The following is a 26762-nucleotide window of genomic DNA, read 5'->3' as shown; positions in this document are numbered from 1 at the left end:
AAACAGTATGCATTGACTGTTCTCTTTTTATGAAAAGCTGTGTGTGTGAGAGAGAGCACGTCTGATCTCTAGACTAGAGACATCAAGCTGCAAAGCCAGACCTCCACAACCCCTCTGTATTTTCCTCCGTGTGATTAAAGATCTGTACTGTCTTAGTTGTGACCAGTATAGTGGTGCCCTCATCAGTGGAAGGGACAGGCAGGCTGGAGTTGCAGTCTGGAGTTTGGCTGTATGTTCCCTCCTGGAGAATCATGGTTCCAGCTCCACTCGTCATGCTGTTCTGACCCATGATAACCATGGTCTGCTCAGGGACATAATCAGAGACCCTCTCAGTCCTGGGACACTCTGCTTCCTGAAGTCGGGACACTGGGAGATGACGATGACGCGAGTTACACATGATAATTCCAATTTTGATAAACTCCCATATCTATTGGGTGAAATACCACAGTGTGCCAAAAACAGCAGCAAGATGTGTGACCTGTTGCCAAAGGAAAAGGGCAACCAGTGAAAAACAACCACCATTGTAAATGCAACCCATATTTATTTATTTTCACTTTGTACTTTAACTATTTGCACATCACTACAACACTGTATATAGACATAATGACACTAAATGTTTTTATTTTTGGGGAACTTGTGTGAGTGTAATATTTACTGTTCACTTTTGTTAATTTTACTTTTGTTTTTCTATTTCACTTTATGCCAATAAAGCCCCTTGAATGTAATTTAATTGATAGTGATATAAGCATAAGGGTTAGGCAATGTATTGTGTATAGTCACAAGGATATGCATTACATTAATTAAGTGTTGGAAAAAGAGTAGTTCTTCACAGAATAGTCACAGGTTGTTATGAATGGAGGGGAAAATCAGTGAATCAATCACCTGTGTGCCTGCTGACAACAGCCATCCCAAATTTCCCATCATGTGAAATGTGAAAGCATGCGTTGCCCCCTTTATTTATCCTACGGTTCTGACTTGGTGTACAGGGAGAACACTATAAGAACGGCCCATGTCCTGAATTCTGTTGCTGTACATTTCAAAAGTGCTGAACAAATAGTTCTATTGACGATGTCCGTCCTAACTCGCTCATTAATGTTTTAATCTAAATTACGGATTGCCTCTTATCTGCTTGTCGTCTCCTTATGCCATAGTTTGTACATCTCAATTGTCAATAGAAACCACATTTGTTTAAGCAAGTCAGCCATATTAGCTTTGTTTTTTTTAAATGCAGTAAATTAGGCTGAATGTACTGTTTCGCTGCCAGACAAGGCTCCGCTGATAGCCAGGTGTAGCAGTGGTAAGATGTTGTGACTCTGCTGTTGGGACAGTTTTATGTAGGCCCTAACAGATTGTGGGCATGTTTTTTGTTGTTGTTGTTGCCCCACCAAGATTTACATGCTAAAATCAACCCTGCCTATGCTTAGTCTAATACAGTGACTACTAAAAGATACCAAAAACAATTTAGTCCAATCTATGTAAGCTAAATATGATGTGACTGTCCATGTTTCTGATTACTGTGTGTGTGTGTGTGTGTGCATGCAAGTAGTAAAAACATGTTGACTCACCCTACTTGTAGAGAGATGGTAATGCCATCCTCCTCGCTTCCATGTTGATGAAATGGTCTATCACTCTGTCATACAGTACACCCTTAACATTTTTGTCTTAGGACAGTGGTTCCCGAACTATGAGAGTATTCATGTATTTATTTTAAAGGAACTCAATCTGGTTTTAAACTTACTCTTGAATGTTGTAATAGTAGAATACACAAGGTGCTATTTTGAAATTGAGTAGTGTATCATCAGTTCCTTTTGTCATGTTAGTCTTTGCATACCTTACAGAGCTATTTATGACTTGTCAGAAATGTCCAGATCAACTAGCCCATGTCAGCTAACCTAACTCCATTTCATGGGTAACTTTAGCTAGTTAACATTAGCCTTCTACGTCTAGCTACATATTGAACTTCCATCCTCTCAGGCCAGGGGCATAATGTACGAATTAATGGTTGGATCAGAATCGGCGTTATAATCATTGGCCAGTACGGAGAATTAAGTAAAACCACAAGTCCAAATCCCTATCTCCCATCCATGGCTAATTTAGGAAAGGGACCATTTTTAGCTTGAGGACAACAACACAAGAAGATGCAACAATAAAAGTTGTTTCTGTCAATGACATACGTTCTCGATGCGTTTTGATAGGAGTGACTCCAAATTCAAACTTGCTTCCCTTGACACTTTTTTGTTGTTGTTGGTGTGCCAGGACCATTCACAGTTGAGCTCACTCAGTTTAGCTCAATGTTGATTGGCCATTATTTTATACTTTATCAAGGGAGGCCAAATGCTTGCTGGCTTCCCTTGCATTCAATGCTACTGGTGGCTACAATGCCACTCTTTTGGACCAGACAGCATCAGATAGATGGCCTACACATAGAGACAGAGGGGTGGTGTTTTGTTCACTCTGATGCTTTCTCTGGTGAGATACATTCAGCTTCTTGCTAAGGTAAAGAAAATTATGAAACAAAAAGTGACGAGAGACAATGATTACTATTATTATATTTTTATATATTTTTTTGTAACATTTTTTCGGAAGCCTGGCATCCATTGCTCATCTTAATATAATATTTAATAATACTTTTACTTTTAGATTTGTGTGTATTGTTGTGACCATCAGCAACATCCGAGTGCAGTTTTGGAGAAGCCTTGTTACCCTGACTAAATGGCCACGTGGAATTTGACTGCGGTCATGACTCGTGGCCCATTGTGGCGATAATATGGTCGGTCATCCTTAAAAGCCCTAGACAGACAGGTAACCCGACTGCTGATAACAACCCATCACTTTATAACCACATCTTACCTCCCTATGCTTCTTTGGGCTCTATCTTACTTTTTTTCATTGGGAAACGTCTGCATGCCTTCTTCCTCAGTACCTGCAGCAGAGTAGTAAAAGCATACAGGAACACAAACAACCAGACCAGGGTCAGACTAACGTTGAATGGCTCAAGGGCTTTGATCTCTGATGCTGGACAGAGTAACAGCAGAAAGAAATATGTCCATAATGTTCATACTATATCTTACAGATTCACTGGGCCAGCTGAATTTGTCTATGCTTCCTTTTCTTGAGTGTAAAGGCTAACAATACAATGTTTCACATAACAATTCTAATGCCAATATTTATAACAATGCTATAGTATAACAGGGCTCTCCAACCCTGTTCCTGGAGAGCTACACTCCTGTAGGTTTTTGATCCCACCTCCGTTGTAACTAACCTGATTCAGCTTATCAACCAGCTAATTATTAGAATCAGGTGTGCTAGATTATGGTTGGAGTGAAAACCTACAGGACGGTAGCTCTCCAGGAACAAAGCCCTAGTACTAGAACAGATTTTATTTAAAAAAGTAATTTTAAATGATTCATGTTTATTCATACATCTGCATTATACTTTTTAACGACTTTCAGGACTCATTGTCAAATGTTAGACATTTAAAAACAGTATTGTACTTACATTGGGTACAGTGTGTTATACATACCCTGGGCGGTGAATTGCATCTTAAATAACATTGTTTACATTCCTAGACTAGCCAATCATAATAGTATCCACACTGTCCTTCTGACATAGCAATACACTATAAGACAATCAAGAATAAGATCTAAAATGGTTTACTTTCCAGTTTCAGTGAGTGAGATTGACTGGGCAGTTATGGGGGCCTGGTTTTAAGAGTGTAAATACACTCAAAGAATTAGGGGTTCAACAAGGGTTCTTCTAAGATCCTCAAAGTTCTTTGAAGAACCTCATGGTTCTTGGCAATGAAAATTGCCCCCAAAAGGTTCTTCCAAGAACCCCATAGGAGGTGGAGTTCATCGAGGAACCTCCTTAGTTGGTGGGGGTTCTTGCAAGAACCTAACTGCCGAACTGAAACGTTTGGATTTGAAAGGACAACAGGTGCAGTCACTTAACTGAAAAATGTAAAGATCTCCTCAATTAAAGGTAAGGTTTGTCCTTTATATGATATAAATTGATATTGTTTTATGATGATACCATCTATCTTTCCATATTTGTGCAAATCTTTCTAAATTAGAAAATGGACACAATTAAACGGATATCAATCAACAAAGGTAAGAATATGTACTGTAGGCTATAAGAATATGTTGAAGGCTAGCTGTATTGGGTGCAGATGACTTAACTGCTCAATTTTGTGTCTGTGTCTGCAGGTATACAGACAAGAAGGCATACAAAGGTATGTCAATTGGTATGGTTTGTTATGCAGATCATATGTACCATCCTCCTCCCTTACCTCTTCAATGAATATACCATATATTGACACGGTATGTGTATGAAAACCATTATCAAAACTTTATTTTTTTTTTTCATTCAAATTTATCACAAAAGCCAAGGTATGAATACGATGGTGTGCATGTTTTGTTAAACATCTGTATAATTATACATTTTTTGATTCAGACTTCCCCCTTCCTACACCTCTGATCAATATAACAGGAAACCATGAACTGCAAAATCATTCAGGCTATGGATACGGAGAACATCAACACATTAAGATCAACACGCCAGAGGATATACCCATTGGAGTTTACCTCATATTTACATTTTTTTTATTCTGCTTTGGCACTAAAATCATAATAAACACCGACAACTAAAATACTGTATTATTGTTATGCGTATTATTATTAATACTACTAATAATAGGGGAGGGGTGGTAGCAATATAATTAACCCCAAAAGGTACTTCAAAAGGTTAATCGGGGATCCATTAAAAGGGGTCCTTTGAAGAACCCTTTTTTATTTATTTAACTAGGCAAGTCGGTAAAGAACAAATTCTTATTTACAATGACGGCCTACCCTAAGGCAAAAGGCCTCCTACAGGGATGGGGGATAAAAAATAACAAATGTAAATAAAATGTATACAGTGAGGGGGGAAAAAGTATTTGATCCCCTGCTGATTTTGTACATTTGCCCACTGACAAAGAAATGATCAGTCTATCATTTTAATGGTAGGTTTATTTGAACAGTGAGAGACAGAATAACAACAACAAAAAATCCAGAAAAACGCATGTCAAAAATGTTAGACATTTATTTGCATTTTAATGAGGGAAATAAGTATTTGACCCCCTCTCAATCAGAAAGATTTCTGGCTCCCAAGTGTCTATACAGGTAACAAGCTGAGATTAGGAGCACACTCTTAAAGGGAGTGCTCCTAATCTCAGTTTGTTACCTGTATAAAAGACACCTGTCCACAGAAGCAATCAATCAATCAGATTCCAAACTCTCCACCATGGCCAAGACCAAAGAGCTCTCCAAGGATGTCAGGGACAAGATTGTAGACCTACACAAGGCTGGAATGGGCTACAAGACCATCGCCAAGCAGCTTGGTGAGAAGGTGACAACAGTTGGTGTGATTATTCCCAAATGGAAGAAACAAAAAAGCACTGTCAATATCCCTCGGCCTGGGGCTCCATGCAAGATCTCACCTCATGGAGTTGCAATGATCATGAGAACGGTGAGGAATCAGCCCAGAACTACACGGGAGGATCTTGTCAATGATCTCAAGGCAGCTGGGACCATAGTCACCAAGAAAACAATTGGTAACACACTACGCCGTGAAGGACTGAAATCCTGCAGCGCCCGCAAGGTCCCCCTGCTCAAGAACACATATACATGCCTGTCTGAAGTTTGTCAATGAACATCTGAATGATTCAGAGGACAACTGGGTGAAAGTGTTGTGGTCAGATGAGACCAAAATTGAGCTCTTTGGCATCAACTCAACTCGCCGTGTTTGGAGGAGGAGGAATGCTGCCTATGACCCCAAGAACACCATCCCCACCATCAAACATGGAGGTGGAAACATTATGCTTTGGGGGTGTTTTTCTGCTAAGGGGACAGGACAACTTCACCGCATCCAAGGGACGATGGACGGGGCCATGGACCTTCAGATCTTGTGTGAGAACCTCCTTCCCTCAGCCAGGGCATTGAAAATGGGTCGTGGATGGGTATTCCAGCATGACAATGACCCAAAACACACGGCCAATACAACAAAAAGTGGCTCAAGAAGAAGCACATTAAGGTCCTGGAGTGGCCTAGCAAGTCTCCAGACCTTAATCCCATAGAAAATCTGTGGAGGGAGCTGAAGGTTCGAGTTGCCAAACGTCAGTCTCGAAACCTTAATGACTTGGAGAAGATCTGCAACGAGGAGTGGGACAAAATCTCTCCTGAGATGTGTGCAAACCTGGTGGCTAACTACAAGAAACGTCTGACCTCTGATTGCCAACAAGGGTTTTGCCACCAAGTACTAAGTCATGTTTTGCGGAGGGGTCAAATACTTATTTCCCTCATTAAAATGCAAATCATTTCTAAAATGTTTGACATGCGTTTTTCTGGATTTTTGTTGTTATTCTGTCTCTCACTGTTCAAATAAACCTACCATTAAAATTATAGACTGATCATTTCTTTGTCAGTGGGCAAATGTACAAAATCAGCAGGGGATCAAATACTTTTTTCCCTCACTGTAGGACAAAACGCACATCACAAGAGAGACCACAACACTACATAAAGGGAGACCTAAGACAACATAGCATGGCAGCAACACAGCATGGTAGAAACACAACACAACAACAACATGGTAGCATCACAACATGGCAGAAGCACAACATGGTAGCAGCACAAAAGATGGTACAGACATTATTGGGCACAGACAACACCAAAAGGGCAACAAGGTAGAGACAACAATACATCACGCAAAGCAGCCACAACTGTCAGTAAGAGTGTCCATGATTGAGTCTTTGAATGAAGAGATTGAAATAAAACTGTCCAGTTTGCATGTTTGTCGCTAGCTGCAGTGAACTGAAAAGATGAGTGACCCAGGGATATGTGTGCTTTGGGGACCTTTTAACAGAATGTGACTGGCAGAACAGGTGTTGTATGTGGAGGATGAGGGCTGCAGTAGATGTCTCAGATAGGGGGGAGTGAGGCCTAAGAGGGTTTTATAAATAAGCATCAACCAGTGGGTCTTGCGGCGGGTATACAGAGATGACCAGTGTACAGAGGAGTATAGAGTGCAATGATGTGTCCTATAAGGAGCATTGGTGGCAAATCTGATGGCCGACTGGTAAAGAACATCTAGCCGCTTGAGAGCACCCTTACCTGCCAATCTATAAATTACATCTCCGTAATCTTGCATGGGTAGGATGGCCATCTGAATCAGGGTTAATTTGGCAGCTGGGGTGAAAGAGGAGCGATTACAATAGAGGAAACCAAGTCTAGATTTAATTTTAGCCTGCAGCTTTGATGTGTGCTGAGAGTAGGACAGTATACCATCTAGCCATACTCCCAAGTACTTGTATGAGGTGACTACCTCAAGCTCTAAACCCTCAGAGGTAGTAATCACATGTTGGGAAAGGGGCATTCTTCTTACCAAACCACATGACCTTTGTTTTCGAGGTGTTCAGAACAAGGTTACAAGTAGAGAAAGCTTGTTGGACACTAAGAAAGATTTGTTGTAGAGTGTTTAACAAAAAATCCGGGGAGGGGCCAGCTGAGTATAAGACTGTTTCATCTGCATATAAATGGATGAGAAGGGTTCCTACTGCCTGAGCTATGTTGTTGATGTAAATTGAGAAGAGCGTGGGGCCTAGGACCGAGCCTTGGGGTACTCCCTTGGTGACAGGCAGTGGCCGAGACAGCAGATGTTCTGACTTTATACACTGCACTCTTTGAGTAAAGTAGTTAGCAAACCAGGCTAAAGACCCCTCAGAGACACCAATAGTGCTTAGCTGGCCCACAAGAATGGAATGGTCTACCGTATCAAAAGATTTGGCCAAGTCAATAAAAATAGCAGCACAACATTGCTTAGAATCAAGGGCAATGGTGACATCATTGAGGACCTTTAAGGTTGCAGTGACACATCCGTAACCTGAGCGGAAACCAGATTGCATATCAGAGAGAATACTATAGACTTCAAGAAAGCCAGTCAGTTGATTATTGACAAGTTTTTCCAACACTTTTGATAAACAGGACAAAATAGAAATAGGCCTATAACAGTTAGGATCAGCTTGATCTCCCTCTTTAAATAAAGGACAAACCTTGGCTGCCTTCCAAGCAATGGGAACCTCCCCAGAAAGGAGAGACAGGTTAAAAAGGTCAAAGATAGGCTTGGAGATGATAAGGGCAGCAACCTTAAAGAAGAAAGGGTCTAAAGGGTCAAGTTTAAGGAGCTCCTTTAGCACCTCGGACTCAGTGGCTGCCTGAAGGGAGAAATTTTGTAGCGGGGCAGGGGAAAAAGAGGGAGGAGCATTGGGGCTAGTTGCATTAGAAGGGGTGGGAGATGAGGAAATATTGGACGGGCAAGGAGGCATGGCAGAGTCAAATTAGAATCCTGACTTAATGAAGTGGTGATTAAAGAGCTTAGCCATGTGCTTCTTGTCAGTAGCAACCACATCATCAGCATTAAGGGACATGGGCAGCTGTACGGAGGAGGGTTTATTCTCCAGGTCTTTAGCCGTTTTCCAGAACTTCTTGGGGTTAGACACACAGAGAACTGCTCCTTAAAGTAACACATTTTGGCCTTCCGGATAGCCTGAGTGCACTTATTTCTCATTTGCCTGAACGAGAGCCAGTCAGCCTAAGTATGCGTCTGCCGAGCCTTTCGCCAAATGCAATTCTTGAGGTAGAGTAACTCTGCAAGATCACAGTCGAACCAGGGGCTGAACCTGTTTTTAATTCTCATTTTCTTTACGGGGGCGTGTTTGTTAACAATAACACTGAAAATATCAAAAAAGAAGGTCCAAGCATCTTCGACAGAGGGGATCAAGCTGATTCTATAGCATTTTACAGAGGCCAGTTCATGAAGGAATGCTTGCTCATTAAAGTTTTTTTTAGCAAGCGTCAATGACAAATCAGGACAGGTCGTTTCACTGAGCAGCCATTACAAACACAGGCTGTAAAACAGTAATCAATCACTAAGGTCATTACAGAAAACACCAGACTGATATCTATCATGATTATTTGTGAGGATAACATCGAGGAGAGTAGCCTTTCTGGGTGTTTTGGAGTCATACCTTGTGGGATTGGTAACAATCTGAGAAAGTTTTAGGGAGTCCCATTGCTTTGGGACTTGGTCAGGTGTTTTAAGCATCGTCTGAGTTCAGGTCACCTAGCAGGACAAACTCAGACTAAGTGTAAGGTGCCAGGAGAGCGCTTAGGGCAGGTAGGGTACAGGCCGGTGCTGATGGAGGACGATAGCACCCAGCAACAATCAACAAAGAGCTATTTGAAAGTTTACTGCTTAAAACCAGCAAATCAAATTGTTTGGGGACAGACTTGGTGGAGACAACCGAGCACTGAAGGTGATCCTTGGTAAAGATTGCCACTCCCCCACCTTTGGAGGATCTGTCTTGCCGAAAAAGGTTAAACCAGAAAGGTTAACATTAGTATTCAAAACAGTCTTCCTTAACCACGTCTCAGTAATGACCAACACATCTGGATTGGAGCTGTGAACCCACACTTTAAATTGATACATTTTAGGCAATAAGCTTCTAGTGTTAACATGCAGAAAACACAGGCTTTTACGAGAGCATAAATCAGTGAAGCAGATATCAAAGCATGAATCAGAATTGGTGCTAGCAACAGTAGATGGGCATGCACATTTCCAGATATCATCAACAGTAATACATTCAAGACACGGCAGAGGACAGGGAGAGCTCTGCAGTGTTGATTTATGATGTTTGAATGTGCGTTAGATGGCAACAAGATCATATTGTACAGCAATTTCATCAGTAAACATGAATACAAAGCCGGCGAGAGGTGGTTAGAATAGGATGGGAGGCCAAAAGTCTGTGTAACCAATAGAGAGTCAGAGTCCCGAGTGTGGGAACAAACAGTCTGTCCCACAGTTGGGTAAACAAGAACGTTCATAGTCAACAAAGCATGCAGGAGTCATGAGGGAAATAGCAATATATATATATATATATATATATAACTCAGCAAAAAAAGAAACGTCCCTTTTTCAGGACCCCGTCTTTCAAAGATAATTCGTAAAAATCCAAATAACTTCACAGATCTTCATTGTAAAGGGTTTAAACACTGTTTTCCATGCAATTCATGAACATACACCTCTGGAACGGTCCTTAAGACACTAACAGCTTACAGACGGTAGGCAATTAAGGTCGCAGTTATGAAAACTTAGGACACTAAAAGAGGCCTTTCTACTGACTCTGAAAACACCAAAAGAAAGATGCCCAGGGTCCCTGCTCATCTGTGTGAACGTGCCTTAGGCATGCTGCAAGGAGGCATGAGGACTGCAGATGTGGCAAGGGCAATAAATGGCAATGTCCGTACTGTGAGACGCCTAAGACTGTTCTACAGGGAGACGGGACAGACAGCTGATCATCCTCACAGTGGCAGACCACGTGTAACAACACCTGCACAGGATCGGTACATCCGAACATCACACGCAGGCAATCTCAACGCTGTGTGTTAGAGGGAAGACATCCTCCTCCCTCATGTGGTACCCTTCCTGCAGGCTCATCCTGACATGATCCTCTAGCATGACAATGCCACCAGCCATACTGCTCGCTCTGTGCGTTATTTCCTGCAAGACAGGAATGTCAGTGTTCTGCCATGGCCAGCAAAGAGCCCGGATCTCAATCCCATTGAGCACGTCTGGGACCTGTTGGATCGGAGGGTGAGGGCTAGTGCCATTCCCCCCATAAATGTCCAGGAACTTGCAGGTGCCTTGGTGGAAGAGTGGGGTAACATCTCACAGCAAGAACTGGCAAATCTGGTGCAGTCCATGAGGAGGAGATGAACTGCAGTTTTTAATGCAGCTGGTGGCCCCACCAGATACTGACTGTTACTTTTGATTTTGACCCCCCCCCCCCTCCTCCCTTTGTTCAGGGACACATTATTCCATTTCTGTTAGTCACATGTCTGTGGAACTTGTTCAGTTTATGTCTCAGTTGTTAAATCTTGTTATGAAAATAAACACAGTTGACAGTGAGAGGACGTTTCTTTTTTTGCTGAGTTTATAACAACTTTATAAGTGCAGAGTCACTCGCCCCAACAGTGCGACCATCAGTTGGTGATGGTTCACCAACTGTGAACCATCAGATCCTCCTCTCGACCCTCTCCGAGTTGGGCATCTCCGGCGCGGCTCACTCTTGGATTGCGTCCTACCTGACAGGTCGCTCCTACCAGGTGGCATGGCGAGAATCCGTCTCCGCACCACGTGCTCTCACCACTGGTGTCCCCCAGGGCTCAGTTCTAGGCCCTCTCCTATTCTCGCTATACACCAAGTCACTTGGCTCTGTCATATCCTCACATGGTCTTTCCTATCATTGCTACGCAGACGACAAACAATTAATCTTCTCCTTTCCCCCTTCTGATAACCAGGTGGCGAATCGCATCTCTGCATGTCTGGCAGACATAGCAGTGTGGATGACGGATCACCACCTCAAGCTGAACCTCGGCAAGACGGAGCTGCTCTTCCTCCCGGGGAAGGACTGCCCTTTCCATGATCTCGCCATCACGGTTGACAACTCCATTGTGTCCTCCTCCCAGAGTGCTAAGAGCCTTGGCGTGACCCTGGACAACACCCTGTCGTTCTCCGCTAACATCAAGGTGGTGACCCGATCCTGTAGGTTCATGCTCTACAACATTCGCAGAGTACGACCCTGCCTCACACAGGAAGCGGCGCAGGTCCTAATCCAGGCACTTGTCATCTCCCGTCTGGATTACTGCAACTCGCTGTTGGCGGGGCTCCCTGCCTGTGCCATCAAACCCCTACAACTCATCCAGAACGCCGCAGCCCGTCTGGTGTTCAACCTTCCCGCTCCTCCGCACACTCCACTGGCTTCCAGTTGAAGCTCGCATCTGCTACAAGACCATGGTGCTTGCCTACGGAGCTGTGAGGGGAACGGCACCTCCGTACCTTCAGACTCTGATCAGTCCCTACACCCAAAGAAGGGCACTGCGTTCATCCACCTCTGGCCTGCTCGCCTCCCTACCTCTGCGGAAGAACAGTTCCCGCTCAGCCCAGTCAAAACTGTTCGCTGCTCTGGCACCCCAATGGTGGAACAAGCTCCCTCACGACGCCAGGACAGTGGAGTCAATCACCACCTTCCGGAGACACCTGAAACCCCACCTCTTTAAGGAATACCTGGGATAGGATTAAGTAATCCTTCTAAACCCCGCCCCAAAACAGATATAGATGTACTATTGTAAAGTGGTTGTTCCACTGGATATCATAAGGTGAATGCACCAATTTGTAAGTCGCTCTGGATAAGAGCGTCTGCTAAATGACGTAAATGTAAATGCGTGTGTGCTGGAGGCGAGCGATAGCTCAGGAGAGAGGGGGAAGTGTGGTGGGGGTACTTGTATCAGACAGGGGGAGACAGGCCAGGGCAGACGGTGAACACATCGCCAGGTGGAACCAAGCAGCAGTGCAGCAGGCAACGGGAGTAGGTGACACACCCACTTGGGAGAAGCTTTTATTTCTGGGAGCATATTTCTTGTAGTCTTGTAGTGAAGTTGTATCTGGTCTGTTTCAGTTCCAGGTTGGATGGTGTCCTCAGGTCTCTGCTGTTTATTTGCCAGAGCACCCTCTATATAGCTTCGGAAAAGGAATCCTTGGTAGTAGTAATCCTTCCAGGTAATTTTGTCCAAAATTAGGTTGTAGGTTTGTAGCATCCTGAATAAGTCTATATTTTTGTAAAAACATGTTGGGAAATGTGAGAGCTCACATGCAGCTGTCTCTCTCTCTCTCTCTCTCTCTCTCTCTCTCTCTCCCCATTATACTTTTTAGAGATTACTACAACAACAAAAACAATTTATATTGTCTTTAAACCTTTAAAGGCTTCTTCGAAGGAACTTATAGGGGTTCCCCCACAGTTTCAACTTGAAGAACCCCTAAAGGATACTCCAGGAACCTTTTTCTTTTTAGAGTGTAATGAGTAATGTAGGGATTAGTCCTTGTGCCACACATAGACTGGTGAGATTTCAGAATGAGAGAGGAACTATACTCACAGCAGGAGGGTGTTACTCATCACACAAAGTAGGTAATATAGATTTACATTCAATTCAAACATTTTAAAGTAATTATCCAGTGAAAATCAAACTTTTAAAAGTTCAAACTCTGTTAACTCATACCCAAATAAGGTTGTTGAGTCATTCTATACTCGTATTTGTGGCAAAGCATTAATTGGGGGAAAAAACACTTAAAACAAACCCTTCTCAAACTTGTATCTCAAACAGAAGGTTTAACAATTGCTTGCTCTTTCCTCATAGAGTATGATGTCAGAGGTCTAGAGGATGATGAGCTGGCTAATCAGCAGTCTACCTGCATTCAGATTTTTTATGACCGATATATGGCCACACCATTATGTTGTTGGGGTACACCCACAACATTCCAATACAGAAAAGCTGCTTTTTAACATAACTACAATTTTTGGAAGGAAAACTATTTCACTCATATTGTAAGTACTTGCATTCTTTTAAAGTATTTTATGTAAGCTAATCACACAAATAAAACATGAAAAAAATATATTAAAACATTTTCCTAAGTATCATTTTTAGGGCTCCCGAGTGGCGCATCACAATGCTAGAGGCGTCACTACAGATTCGGGTTCGATCCCGGGCTGTGTTCCAATATGGCTGACCAGTGGCTTCAAAGCCTCTCAATGGCCATACATAGCATCACCAATCCATGGTTTATATACATAATTATAACTGAACACTATTAAAGACTGCTTCATTATTATATTGCCAATTGACTTGAAACAAAATTACCTGTCAAATCATATTCTCAGTGTCTCTCTGGTAAGTTCATTAGATGGAGCTGATGTGGTGTACTGATAATTAATGTACAGAGTGCTTGCTGCCCGTTAGCGGTAACATTTCTAACCGTCGTTCAGGGCCCTTCTCTGTTGGCCCTCCCGTTCCATCGGAATCATTAGTAAGACTGTTTTACACCTTCCTGACAACACTGCTGATCCCTTTGTTCCTTAGTTTGACCAAGTTAACGTCATCTTCCTGTCCCTCTGGTTGCACCTCGATGTTCCCCACCAACCAGAACACCCACCAAATGAGACTGAGGATGATTATGACGGCCCCTGCATAGATGAATAAATCGTTGCAGGATATGTCTGCAACCACCCGGTCAACAATATGAACACTCCAACTATTTCGTGGACGACCGCAAACCAAATGGCATTTACAGTGGTCAACTCCCTGATATCTCCTCTCCACAAACTTCACGTCCTTTACTTATATTTGCGCCATGAAAATGGAAGTAAAATCAAATCAAATTATTAGTCACATGCAGCGAATACAACAGTGAAATGCTTACTTACGAGCCCCTAACCAACAATGCAGTTTAAAAAAAAATATGAGTAAGAAATAGAAGTAAGAAGTAATTAAAGAGCAGCACTACCCTCTGTTGTGCCTTGCGGTCAGAGGCCGAGCAGTTGCCATACCAGGCAGTGATGCAACCAGTCAGGATGCTCTCGATGGTGCAGCTGTAGAACCTTTTGAGGATCTGAGGACCCATGCCAAATCTTTTCTGTCTCCTGAGGGGGAATAGGTTTTGTCATGCCCTCTTCACAACTGTCTTGGTGTGCTTGGACCATGTTAGTTTGCTGGTGATGTAGATGCCAAGGAACTTGAAGCTCTCAACCTGCTCCACTACAGCCCCGTCCATGAAAATGGGGGCGTGCTCAGCCCTCCTTTTCCTGTAGTCTATAATCATCTCCTTTGTCTTGATCACGTTGAGGGAGAGGTTGTTGTCCTTGTCTCTGACCTCCTCCCTATAGGATGGTGTTGGAGTCGTGCCTGGCCATGCAGTCATCAGGAAGTACTGGAGGGGACTGAGAAAGAACCCCTGAGGGGCCCCCGTGTAGAGGATAAGCGTGGCAGATATGTTGTTACCTACCCTTACCACCTGGGCGTGGCCCGTCAGGAAGTCCAGGATCCAGTTACAGAGGGAGGTGTTTAGTCCCAGGGTCCTTAGCTTAGTGATGAGCTTCGAGGCCACTGTGGTGTTGAACGCTGAGCTGTAGTCAATAAATAGCATTCTCACATACAGTGGGAAGTTTACATACACTTAGGTTGGAGTCATTACAACTCATTTTTCAACCACTCCACAAATTCCTTGTTAACAAACTATAGTTTTTGCAAGTCGGTTAGGACATATACTTTGTGCACGGTCCTGTTTTTCCTGTAGTCCACAAATCATTCATTTTCAAAAGTTCTTTAAGGTCCAGAAAGTCATGTAATTTCCAAAAGTGGTGGATTCAGGTCGGTACACAGGTGTTGTGCACTGAAGCCTTTGGTCTGTTGGAGAGCACAGTGCGCACTCACAGAGACACATGCTGAAAGCTCACAGTAAAACATTTCTAAGTACTGTAACTTTTGGTTGTCAAGACAGCTTGAAGACATCTTCTTGGATGATACTTTATCATGCAAATATTTAGAAATTATTTTAGGGTCCATCTAAAATAGGCAAGGAATGGTATTTTCTGAAGTTCCCTCGAGAACAATAAAGGCAGCTGAATACCTGACAGGAGATGCAGCCTAATCAAAAACATCCAAGGGTCTCTAAATAAATACTTTTTAAAAAAAGTATATATATCATTATTTAAAAGACAATTAGGATCCAACAGAATATGTGATGAATTAATTCCTGCCCATTACATACTGCTGATGGACCTGCTCCTGACCCAACCGTCTCTGCTTGCACTTCATGACGGGTATCAAGACCAGCCCCTCCACCACACACATCCTCCTCACGGAAAGGTAGACCAGTGCAGTGGCATGTTAGGCATACTCACACCAGAGTGGAGCATCAGGGCTCCCATCACCATGACTGGTTTGTAGATGTAGGCCCAGCAATGTGATTCTGGAGTGTTTGGGTCTAGTTCTGGACACAGGACTCTCCTCACATCTTGTTCTAGGACGCCATCCTCATAAGGATGATGCAATGACTGTCTTGTCAGACTCCGCCCTCAAGTGACAAGCTGCCCTTACGGAACTGCCATTTTCCTCAAAGTGAACGAGATGAATAGTTTGCATCTCACCTCATGAATTAACATATATACTTCTGCAATATAATTGTTTTGTCTTTATTAGATGCGCTTATCCAGAGTGACATTTGTCATATGCACTGAATACTTACAGGAGCAATTAAGGTTGCGCTTTCCTCAAGGGCAGGCCTTTTCACCTAGTCGGCCCCAGGATTCAAACCATCAACCTTTTACTGGCCCAATGCTTTTAACCACTAGGCTACCTGTTTACTGACAGCAGCCTCCCTACTTACGTGAGCCTGACTGCTCTTCGGTTCCTAAAGACAACTCCACCCCGTTAACCACACCACACAGGGAGGGGGGGGGGGGTCAATACTAGACAGATGTGGACCACTAGTAGGCGTGGATTGTCAACTCACTAACTGCAGCAGCTTTGAAATTCATGCGACAGTGAACAATTGACTTGGCATCAAATGGATATTACAGAAATATTTCAAGAATTTATGTTAAACATTAGTAAGACCACTAGTCTAATAAGAGCACTCTACAGTGAACCCAGTGTGACATTAGAAAGGTAAACACGGCCTGCTCTCAACAATAGCCTCGTCACCTGAGACTACTGTATTCTGACTGAGTTCACCATGGTAAACACCACTCAAGAATAATGCATCAGGAACCACACTAAAGAGCCTCATTTAATTGGTTTGCATCACATACAAATCTTACATAGTCACTAAATATTGACAGTGAGCCCATTTTGTATAACAAATTAAACACTTTGGTAGTATTTATTTTTAATTTACAAGTTGAGCTTACACAAGATGATTTTAAACAAAACCCTTTGAGGCAGACAATTGCAGCTCATTTGAGTTTGTCCTTGGATCAAGTCAACAAACTGAAATGTTAACAGTCCTATATTTATAAACCAGTCCTTTACAATCAGTGTGATGTAGTCAGTTCCATGTAGAGAAAGGGGGAGTAATACACAGACATTAATGGAGAGGAACGCTTTGTTCATTGAGTTGTCAAGACAAAACAGGCATCAAGATTGAAGCACTTTCCTTTAAGCAGCCTTCTTGGTCCTTTTGCTTTTTGTTTTCATAGCCTTCTTCCCCCCTGTCGGGTTGGGAGCCTTCTCAAGTCCCTTCTTGGTCTGCTTCTACAGGCAGAGATGAGTAATCAATTAGCACAGTACTGAGAGGAGTCTTCCGTAGATACATTAGTCATTAAGCATATGCTTTTATCCAGAGCAACTTAGTGCATTCATCTTTAAGACAGCTAGGTTGGACAACCATGCATAGAAAGTACATTTTTCTTCAATAACAGCCATCAGTAAAATCAGAGCTGGGGGGGGGGGGGGGGGGGGGGGGGCGAGGATTATTTAAGATACTGTTGGTAGAGGTTGGTTTTCTGATGTTTTCAGAAGATGGGCAAGGACTGCTATCCTAGCTTCAGGGGGAAGCTGGTTCCACCTCTGGTGTGCCAGGAGAGAGAATGGACTGATACAAAGTGTCAATTAACCTCAGTCTCAGTGTTCAAAGAGAGTGAACAGGGAGACGGCACAAAAAGGACACCACTCCCCTGCCTCACTGGAATGAGGTTCATATAGCACTGGATTTAAAACCAAAATTCATACTGAGTGAACCAGATTCCGAGCCAGTGCAAAGACAAGTCAGCAAGTATGTAATTTGACAAAGACAAATTGATCCAACTAAAAATAGAATCTAATTAAAATGCATTTGGTTTGACACATGTGGTACAGACCTCCAGTTTAGCCTTTTTGCTTGGTGTTACTATGGGAACAAGCTGTGGAATGTCTTCCTCTAGCTCAGTACCAGTGTTTCTTTCTGTAGACTTCTGTTCCTTAGCAGATTTCTGTTTGCTTGAATTTCTCTGGAATTCACAAACAAAAATGTTACAGGTATTCTCTATGAGCAGGAGGATGTGGGGTCTGAGTCTCATAAACTGCTCAAAAAAATAAAGGGAACACATCCTAGATCTGAATGAATGAAATAATCTTATTAAATACTTTTTTCTTTACATAGTTGAATGTGCTGACAACAAAATCACACAAAAATAATCAATGGAAATCCAATTTATCAACCCATGGAGGTCTGGATTTGGAGTCACACTCAAAATTAAAGTGGAAAACCACACTACAGGCTGATCCAACTTTGATGTAATGTCCTTAAAACAAGTCAAAATGAGGCTCAGTAGTGTGTGTGGCCTCCACGTGCCTGTATGACCTCCCTACAACGCCTGGGCATGCTCCTGATGAGGTGGCGGATGGTCTCCTGAGGGATCTCCTCCCAGACCTGGACTAAAGCATCCGCCAACTCCTGGACAGTCTGTGGTGCAACGTGGCGTTGGTGGATGGAGCGAGACATGATGTCCCAGATGTGCTCAATTGGATTCAGGTCTGGGGAACGGGCGGGCCAGTCCATAGCATCAATGCCTTCCTCTTGCAGGAACTGCTGACACACTCCAGCCACATGAGGTCTAGTATTGTCTTGCATTAGGAGGAACCCAGGGCCAACCGCACCAGCATATGGTCTCACAAGGGGTCTGAGGATCTCATCTCGGTACCTAATGGCAGTCAGGCTACCTCTGGCGAGCACATGGAGGGCTGTGCGGCCCCCCAAAGAAATGCCACCCCACACCATGACTGACCCACCGCCAAACCGGTCATGCTGGAGGATGTTTCAGGCAGCAGAACGTTCTCCACGGCGTCTCCAGACTCTGTCAAACGTGCTCAGTGTGAACCTGCTTTCATCTGTGAAGAGCACAGGGCGCCAGTGGCGAATTTGCCAATCTTGGTGTTCTCTGGCAAATGCCAAACGTCCTGCACGGTGTTGGGCTGTAAGCACAACCCCCACCTGTGGACGTCGGGCCCTCATACCACCCTCACGGAGTCTGTTTCTGACCGTTTGAGCAGACACATGTACATTTGTGGCCTGCTGGAGGTAATTTTGCAAGGCTCTGGCAGTGCTCATTCTCCTCCTTGCACAAAGGCGGAGGTAGCGGTCCTGCTGCTGGGTTGTTGCCCTCCTACGACCTCCTCCACATCTCCTGATGTACAGGTCTGTCTCCTGGTAGCACCTCCATGCTCTGGACACTACGCTGACAGACACAGCAAACCTTCTTGCCACAGCTCGCATTGATGTGCCATCCTGGATGAGCTGCACTACCTGAGCCACTTGTGTGGGTTGTAGACTCCGTCTCATGCTACCACTAGAGTGAAAGCACCGCCAGCATTCAAAAGTGACCAAAACATCAGCCAGGGAGCATAGGAACTGAGAAGTGGTCTGTGGTCACTACCTGCAGAACCACTCCTTTATTGCCTATAATTTCCACCTGTGTCTATTCCATTTGCACAACAGCATGTGAAATTTACTGTCAATCAGTGTTGCTTCCTAAGTGGACAGTTTGCTTTCACAGAAGTGTGATTGACTTGGAGTTACATTGTGTTGATTAAGTGTTCCCTTTATTTTTTTGAGCAGTAACATACATACATACACACACGAAATTGACCTCCATAGTCCATATGTGGCACTAGGGGCTATGTTGATGTTCCCAGAGAGTGAACAGGGAGACGGCACAAAAAGGACACCACTCCCCTGCCTCACTGGAATGAGGTTCATATAGCACTGGATTTAAAACCAAAATTCATACTGAGTGAACCAGGTTCCGAACCAGTGCAAAGACAAGTCCTTTGAAAGATTTAATTTGACAAATAGATATGACTTACATTATAATCTTAAAATACTATTTACAATCATTTGTGTGTAGCACTCCTACCTTGGCATCCATGGCTGCACGGGCCTGTTTCTGTGTCTCCTCTAAGAGGGTCAGGTGGTTAATGTTAGAGGTGTAGATGGGCAGAGCTACTGATGACTGGCTCTTCAGGTGGATGATCTTAATCAATGGTCCTTTCTGCAAAGCAGTAAGAGAGCAGCCATCTAGTCTCAAACATGTACTTTCACGCATACCTTTTTTAGGTCAACTTCATTTCTGCAAAAAACATTTAATGGTACAGCCAAAAGCATTGCTATCCTGTGTATAGCATCTGATTGTGGCCTCTTGTCAAAGGCCTTGCTTTGTTGGGGCGTGGGAGGCACATGGGTTTAATGTACCACAGTACTACAGGCCCAGTAAACTCACCCCAGACAACAGTTCTCGAAAGCATTTTCAGACTGGGCCCCAAACATTTATTTAACATTGAGTATACCTGACCATAATACGTGTAAATATCTGTAGTGACTGGATACAAGTCATTAGTGAGCTCGAGGATCCCTGGCAGCAAACTCACCATGCGTAGTTTGGTCACAACGGTGCTAACAGCCGATTCAATATTCTCGGCTATTTCATCTGCAGCCATCCCAGAGTGGGCCACACGAGCCATGCTAAAAAAATCAATTACATGATACAAGAGGCAGTGTGAATTAATGAATTCTATGAACACTAACAATATTAGACACTTGCCATTTTGTGTCAAAGTTGTAGAGACAGACTCCAATAGAGAGGGAGGGCCGTCTGGATATACTTTGAGTCACTATGGCACCATCATTGCCCATGGCCAACACAGACAGGAAGACAGGGTTTGCTGGGGTGCACTTATTCATCAAGTCAAGCTGGGAGCAGGCCTCACCAGCAGCAGCCTTTCTTAGAAATGGAGATGGTTGTTCCCTGGATGGTTCGCTGGATGTCCAAGGCCAGCTTCTTGCTCCGCAGGTTTACTGACAAAGGCTCCCTAAGCAGAGGAGAGAAAACACCCCATTAGATTAGAACGCCAGAAGGGCTAGCTTGAAAGCACATGTGAACTTAAGTGATTTGATGCATTTCAAAGCCAGGGAACAGCACTTGGGGCTATGTTGATGTTCCCAGAGAGTGAACAGGGAGACGGCACAAAAAGGACACCACTCCCCTGCCTCACTGGAATGAGGTTCATATAGCACTGGATTTAAAACCAAAATTCATACTGAGTGAACCAGGTTCCGAACCAATGCAAAATAAGTGAAAACAGATTTCATTTGACTAAAATAGACAAGTTGATCAACCAATAAAACATTTACACGCGTACTTTTTCCTCTCGTAAAAGTGCTTGCCAATGTGCGAGGACAGCATGCGACGAACACGGTCGTCTGACAGGAACATGTCAAAATTCCCCAGCAGCCTTCGTTTGGCCTCAAAGGGCTTGTACTCGGTCCTCAGCGTTTTGTAAGGGATCACCTATAGAAAGACAGGGATATGCCTGGGTGAGTCATGCACCAACAAGTAAAGGAACATATCAAAAAACGACAAGCTCTGATCATTATTACATGCGTATACAGTATGTAACTGTGTCAAAGTTGTAGAGACAGACTCCAATAGAGAGGGAGGTCCATCTGGATATACTTTGAGTCACTATGGCACCATCATTGGCCAAGGCCAACACAGACAGGAGGACAAGGTTTGCTGAGGTGCACTTATTCACATTGGATGACCAAACACTAGCTACAGACTAGAGGTCGACAAATTATGATTTTTCAATGCCGATACAGATTATTGGAGGACCAAAAAGAGCCGATACCGATTAACTCAGACGTTTTTTTTTGGTAATAATAACAATTACAACAATACTGAATGAACACTTATTTTAACTTAATAGAATACATCAATAAAATCAATTTAGCCTCAAATAATGAAACATGTTCAATTTGGTTTAAATAATGCAAAAAAAAAAAAAAAGTGTTGGAGAAGTAAATGTGCAATATGTGCCATGTAAGAAAGCTAACGTTTAAGTTCCTTGCTCAGAACTTGAGAACATATGAAAGCTGGTGGTTTCTTTTAACATGAGTCTTCAATATTCCCAGGTAAGAAGTTTTAGGTTGTAGTTATTATTGGAATTATAGGACTATTTCTCTCTATACGATTTGTATTTCATATACCTTTGACTATTGGATGTTCTTATAGGCACTTTATAGTATTGCCAGTGTAACAGTATAGCTTCCGTCCCTCTCCTCGCTCCTACCTGGGCTCGAACCAGGAACACATCGACAACAGCCACCCTCAAAGCAGCGTTACCCATGCAGAGCAAGGGGAACAACTACTCCAAGTCTCAGAGCAAGTGACGTTTGAAACACTATTAGCGCGCACCCGGCTAACTAGCTAGCCATTTCGCATCGGTTACACCAGCCTAATCTTGGGTGTTGATAGGCTTGAAGTCATAAACAGCACAATGCTTGAAGCACAGCGAAGAGCTGCTGGCAAAACGCACGAAAGTGCTGTTTGAATGAATGCTTTACGAGCCTGCTGCTGCCTACCACCGCGCAGTCAGACTGCTCTATCAAATCACAAACTTAATTATAATATAATCAACACACAGAAATACAAGCCGTAGGTCATTAATATGGTCGAATCCGGAAACTATCATCTCGAAAACAAAACGTGTTTCCTTTCAGTGAAATACAGAACTGTTCCGTATTTTATCTAACGGGTGGCATCCCTAAGTCTAAATATTCCTGTTACATTGCACAACCTTCAATGTTATATAATTACGTAAAATTCTGGCAAATTAGTTCGCAACGAGCCAGGCGGCCCAAACTGTTGCATACTCTGCGTGCAATGAACCCAAGAGAAGTGACAATTTCACCTGGTTAATATTGCCTGCTAACCTGGATTTCTTTTAGCTAAATATGCAGGTTTAAAAATATATACTTGTGTATTGATTAACCTGTTATGGCTAGGGGGCAGTATTTTCACGGCTGGATTAAAAAACGTACCCGATTTAATCTGGTTACTACTCCTGCCCAGTAACTAGAATATGCATATAAGTATTGGCTTTGGATAGAAAACACTCCAAAGTTTCTAAAACTGTTTGAATGGTGTCTGTGAGTATAACAGAACTCAAATGGCAGGTCAAAACCTGAGAGATTCCTTTACAGGAAGTGGCCTGTCTGACCATTTCTTGAACTTCTTTGCCATCTCTATCTTTTACAAAGGATCTCTGCTCTAACGTGACACTTCCTACGTCTTCCATGGGCGCTCAGAGCCAGGGAAAAACCTGAATGTCATCATCCCAGCCCCAGGCTGAAACACTATCGCCTTTCTCAAGTGGCCGATCAAGGGACTGTGGGCTTAGGCGCGTGCCCTGGCCGCCCCCGTCTTTGTGATTTTTCCTCTGTTTGCCGAAAAGGAGATCCCCGGTCGGAATATTATCGCTTTTTTACGAGATAAATTGCATAAAAATTGATTTTAAACAGCGGTTGACATGCTTCAAAGTACGGTAATGGAATATTTAGACATTTTTTGTCACGAATTGCGCCATGCGTGCGACCCTGATTTACCATTTCGGATAGTTTCTGGAACGCACGAACAAAACACCGCTATTCGGATATAACAATGGATTATTTGGGACCAAACCAACATTTGTTATTGAAGTAGCAGTCCTGGGAGTACATTCTGACGAAGACAACAAAAGGTAATCAAACTTTTATAATAGTAAATCTGATTTTGGTGAAGGCTAAACTTGCCGGGTGTCTAAATAGCTAGCCCGTGATGGCTGGGCTATGTACTTAGAATATTGCAAAATGTGCTTTCACCAAAAAGCTATTTTAAAATCGGACATATCGAGTGCATAGAGGAGTTCTGTATCTATAATTCTTAAAATAATTCTTATGCTTTTTGTGAACGTTTATCGTGAGTAATTTAGTAAATTGTTAGTAAATTCCCCGGAAGTTTGCGGGGGGTATGCTAGTTCTGAACGTCACATGCTAATGTAAAAAGCAGTTTTTGGATATAAATATGAACTTGATTGAACAAAACATGCATGTATTGTATAACATAATGTCCTAGGCGTGTCATCTGATGAAGATCAAAGGTTAGTGCTGCATTTAGCTGTGGTTTGGGTTTATGTGACACGTTTTTATCCGGCCGTGTAAAAGGTCTTAAAAAAAAATGCTAAAAATATATTTTTTTTAAACCCCAAAAACTGGCAAATCGACACCCAGAAATACCGATTGTTATGAAAATTTGAATCGGCCCTAATTAACCTGTCAAGGTGTAGGGGGCAGTATTTTCGATTTCGGATGAAAAGCATGCCCAGAGTAAACTGCCTAATACTTGGGCCCAGAGTCAACACTGAAGTTTCTAAAACTGTTTGAATGATGTCTGAGTATAACAGAACTCATATGGCAGGCAAAACCCCGAGAAAAATCCAACCAGGAAGTAAGAAATCTGATGCTTGTAGTCTTTTTAAGTCATTGCCTATCTAACAGTGACTTAAGGTTCACATTGCACTTCCTAAGGCTTCCACTAGATGTCAACAGTCTTTAGAACCTTGTTTCAGGCTTTTGCATTGAACAGAGCGAACAAGAAGGCCGGGAAGTTGGCAACTCAGAAAATGACATGAGTTCATTGGTGCGCATTTACTTGATGAGGTAGCTGTGTTCCATAACGTTTTTCAAGACATTGATATCTTATTGAAGTTGTATGTTAAAAAGGCCCTAAAGATTGATGCTATACAATGTTTGACATGTTCCAACGAACGTAAATAGAACTTTTGACTTTGTCGTGAAATTTTCAGTGCGCTTCCTACATTTGGAGTAGTTTACTGAACGCGCAAACAAGGAGGTATTTGGACATAAATTATGGACTTTATCAAACAAAACAACATTTGTGGACCTGGGATTCCTGGAAGTGCCTTCTGATGAAGATCAAAGGTAAGTGAATATTTAATGCCATTTATGATTTTAGATGACTCAAATGGCGGTTGCATTCAGGAGATGTTTATCTATAATTCTTTGAATAAGTTTAATATTTTATCAACGTTTATGATGAATATTTTTGTAAATTGTTGTGCTGATTCACCGGCACTTGAGGAAAAATATTTTCTGAACATCATGCACCAATTTAAAATGGGGTTTTTGGATATAAATTTTAACTTTATCAAACAAAACATACATGTATTTTGTAACATTGAGTCCTGGGAGTGTCATCTGATGAAGATCAAAGGTTAGTGCTTACTTTTAGCTGTATTTATGGTTTTTGTGACCCCTCTCCTGCTTGGAAAATGGCTGTGTGGTTTCTCTTGTGTTGGCACTGTCCTAACAATCTAACTTTATGCTTTCGCCGTAAAGCCCTTTTGAAATTGGACAATGTGATTGGATTAAGAAGAGGTTTATCTTTAAAAATGGTGTAAAATAGTTGTATGTTTGAGAACTTTAAATTATGACATTTTGTTTTGAATTTGGCGCTGTGATTTTTCACTGGCTGTTGAATAATGTGAACCGTGGGTGGCCCACGTAGCCCTGAGAAGTTAATCGGTCATTCCGATTAATCAGTTGACCTCTACTACAGACTAAAGTAAATCAGATGAAGAGATGCATTGGAGGACGAGGTAAGCACTTCGGGTGTCTAGAAAACCAAACACAATCAATAATAACTAATATTATTAGTGGTGTTAGTAATACCTCTGTGACGTTCTTGACACCTCTCTCAGCCAGTAGTTTTTTGTAGAACCTCTGGGTCTGGTCAGGGGTCATGTTGGGCTCATCTCTGGTGAAGAGACACACCTCATCTGTGTCGGTGCGGATGCCATGAGGCAAGGGGCTGAGGGAGAAACAGAAGACGTGTGGTTATTACTGGACAGTTTCACCACTATACTGCAGGACAAGGGGTTGCCTGGGCTACACATTCAATTTATTTGTCTATAGCTATGCATGTATTATGTAACCATGTTGGTTTGTAGCTCTGGACAGTGTTGGCAGAGGGACTCACATGCGGATGGTCTGGGCCTGCTTGGGAATTTTCCATAGTGTAAAGAGGAGGGATAGGTGTTGACTCTCATCCAGGAGCAGAGAGTCTGGGGTAGACTTAGTCTTCAGGAAAGCCTGCAGTGCTTGAACTGCCTTCTTTACCTGGGAACACAATGAGAAGTTATTAATTAATGTAAAAACAGTGAAATGAATATTTCTGTAATTTTGTTAAAATAGACATGAGCTAAATGCAAATAACTAGCCGCATTAGGTTTGCTAACTAAGTTACCCAAATTGTCCTGAACAAGTCAGCTCAGGTGAGAAAGCGAACGATAGCTAGCCAACGTTAAAACCTTTCCCACTTTTAACCTACAAAAGTCGGACTAGTAAAAGGGTCGATATTTTTCCAATGGCAGTTTTACTAAGAACAACTGGAAGGAGTTGTAGACAACTCTGAAAATGTGTTCACAGCGTTCCCAGTTAATATACAGAAAATAAGTGACTAGCCTCGTGTTGCGAACTATCCGACCGCACAAGCTAACGCTAACTAGCTTGCTATCCAGCTGGTTGCTAACTCCAAAGAAAGGTGGCTTACAAAACATAACCTACTGATATCACCCCGCTTTTCCTGGCATCCATATAACTACACTTTGTTGAAGAAGACATTATCAAAGTAATTTTTAGACATTACCTGCACCCGATCCAGCACCAACTCCTCAGATTTGTCTGCCATGCTTCTTCACGTGTTTTATCCGGGGTAACGCATGCGCATATCGATTGGCCCACGTCACTCTTGTAATTGAAACTTTCCAACTTTATTTGCAAACAGTTTGAGGACAATTCAAAAAGGTCACGAGTTACCACCGCCACAAAGTCATAAATTTTAACCTGACCCTAACCTCAACCCCTCTGCTAACCTTATGCCTAACCATAACCTTAAATGAAGACCAATTTTGACTTTGTGGCTGTGATAACTAGTGGAAACCATTCCGAAAGGCCAAATGAACATTGTA

General features: G+C 42.8%; 1 protein-coding gene, 2 non-coding genes and 1 pseudogene across 3 annotated transcripts; all 4 read right to left on the bottom strand.

The window, feature by feature from the left end:
* Positions 1-54: 54 nt before the first annotated feature.
* On the bottom strand, positions 55-3610 carry LOC123744661 (tumor necrosis factor receptor superfamily member 17-like; annotated as a pseudogene).
* A 13082-nt stretch (positions 3611-16692) lies between these two features.
* Positions 16693-26549, bottom strand: LOC106609534 (ribosomal L1 domain-containing protein 1). The gene is made up of 9 exons (XM_014208462.3): positions 26441-26549; positions 25772-25911; positions 25465-25603; positions 21096-21244; positions 20664-20765; positions 20325-20418; positions 19814-19948; positions 17780-17908; positions 16693-17174 (listed from the first exon to the last, which is right to left on the bottom strand). Exons 1-9 carry the CDS (start codon positions 26480-26482, stop codon positions 17079-17081), a joined length of 1026 nt encoding a protein of 341 aa, XP_014063937.1. The 5' UTR covers positions 26483-26549; the 3' UTR covers positions 16693-17078.
* Positions 20500-20627, bottom strand: LOC123726827 (small nucleolar RNA SNORA55). Its single transcript, XR_006758981.1, has one exon. It is a non-coding gene; the product is annotated as a small nucleolar RNA SNORA55 (small nucleolar RNA).
* Positions 21351-21478, bottom strand: LOC123726826 (small nucleolar RNA SNORA55). The gene has a single exon (XR_006758979.1). It is a non-coding gene; the product is annotated as a small nucleolar RNA SNORA55 (small nucleolar RNA).
* Positions 26550-26762: the final 213 nt, after the last annotated feature.

Source organism: Salmo salar, chromosome 01, assembly GCF_965601325.2.
Source record: "Salmo salar chromosome 01, fSalSal1, whole genome shotgun sequence".
Lineage (NCBI taxonomy): Eukaryota > Metazoa > Chordata > Actinopteri > Salmoniformes > Salmonidae > Salmo > Salmo salar.
This window is presented reverse-complemented; position numbering and strand designations above follow the sequence as displayed.

What these genes read in the sequence shown, in the direction of transcription:
- LOC106609534 (XM_014208462.3), bottom strand. Translation starts at nt 26,482, where the DNA reads ATGGCAGACAAATCTGAGGAGTTGGTGCTGGATCGGGTGCAG. An exon ending in CACTTTTACGAGAGGAAAAA is followed by an intron (nt 20,766 to 21,095) that starts GTACGCGTGTAA and finishes TCCTCTGCTTAG; the next exon opens with GGAGCCTTTGTCAGTAAACC. An exon ending in TTGTGACCAAACTACGCATG is followed by an intron (nt 19,949 to 20,324) that starts GTGAGTTTGCTG and finishes ACTGCTTTGCAG; the next exon opens with AAAGGACCATTGATTAAGAT.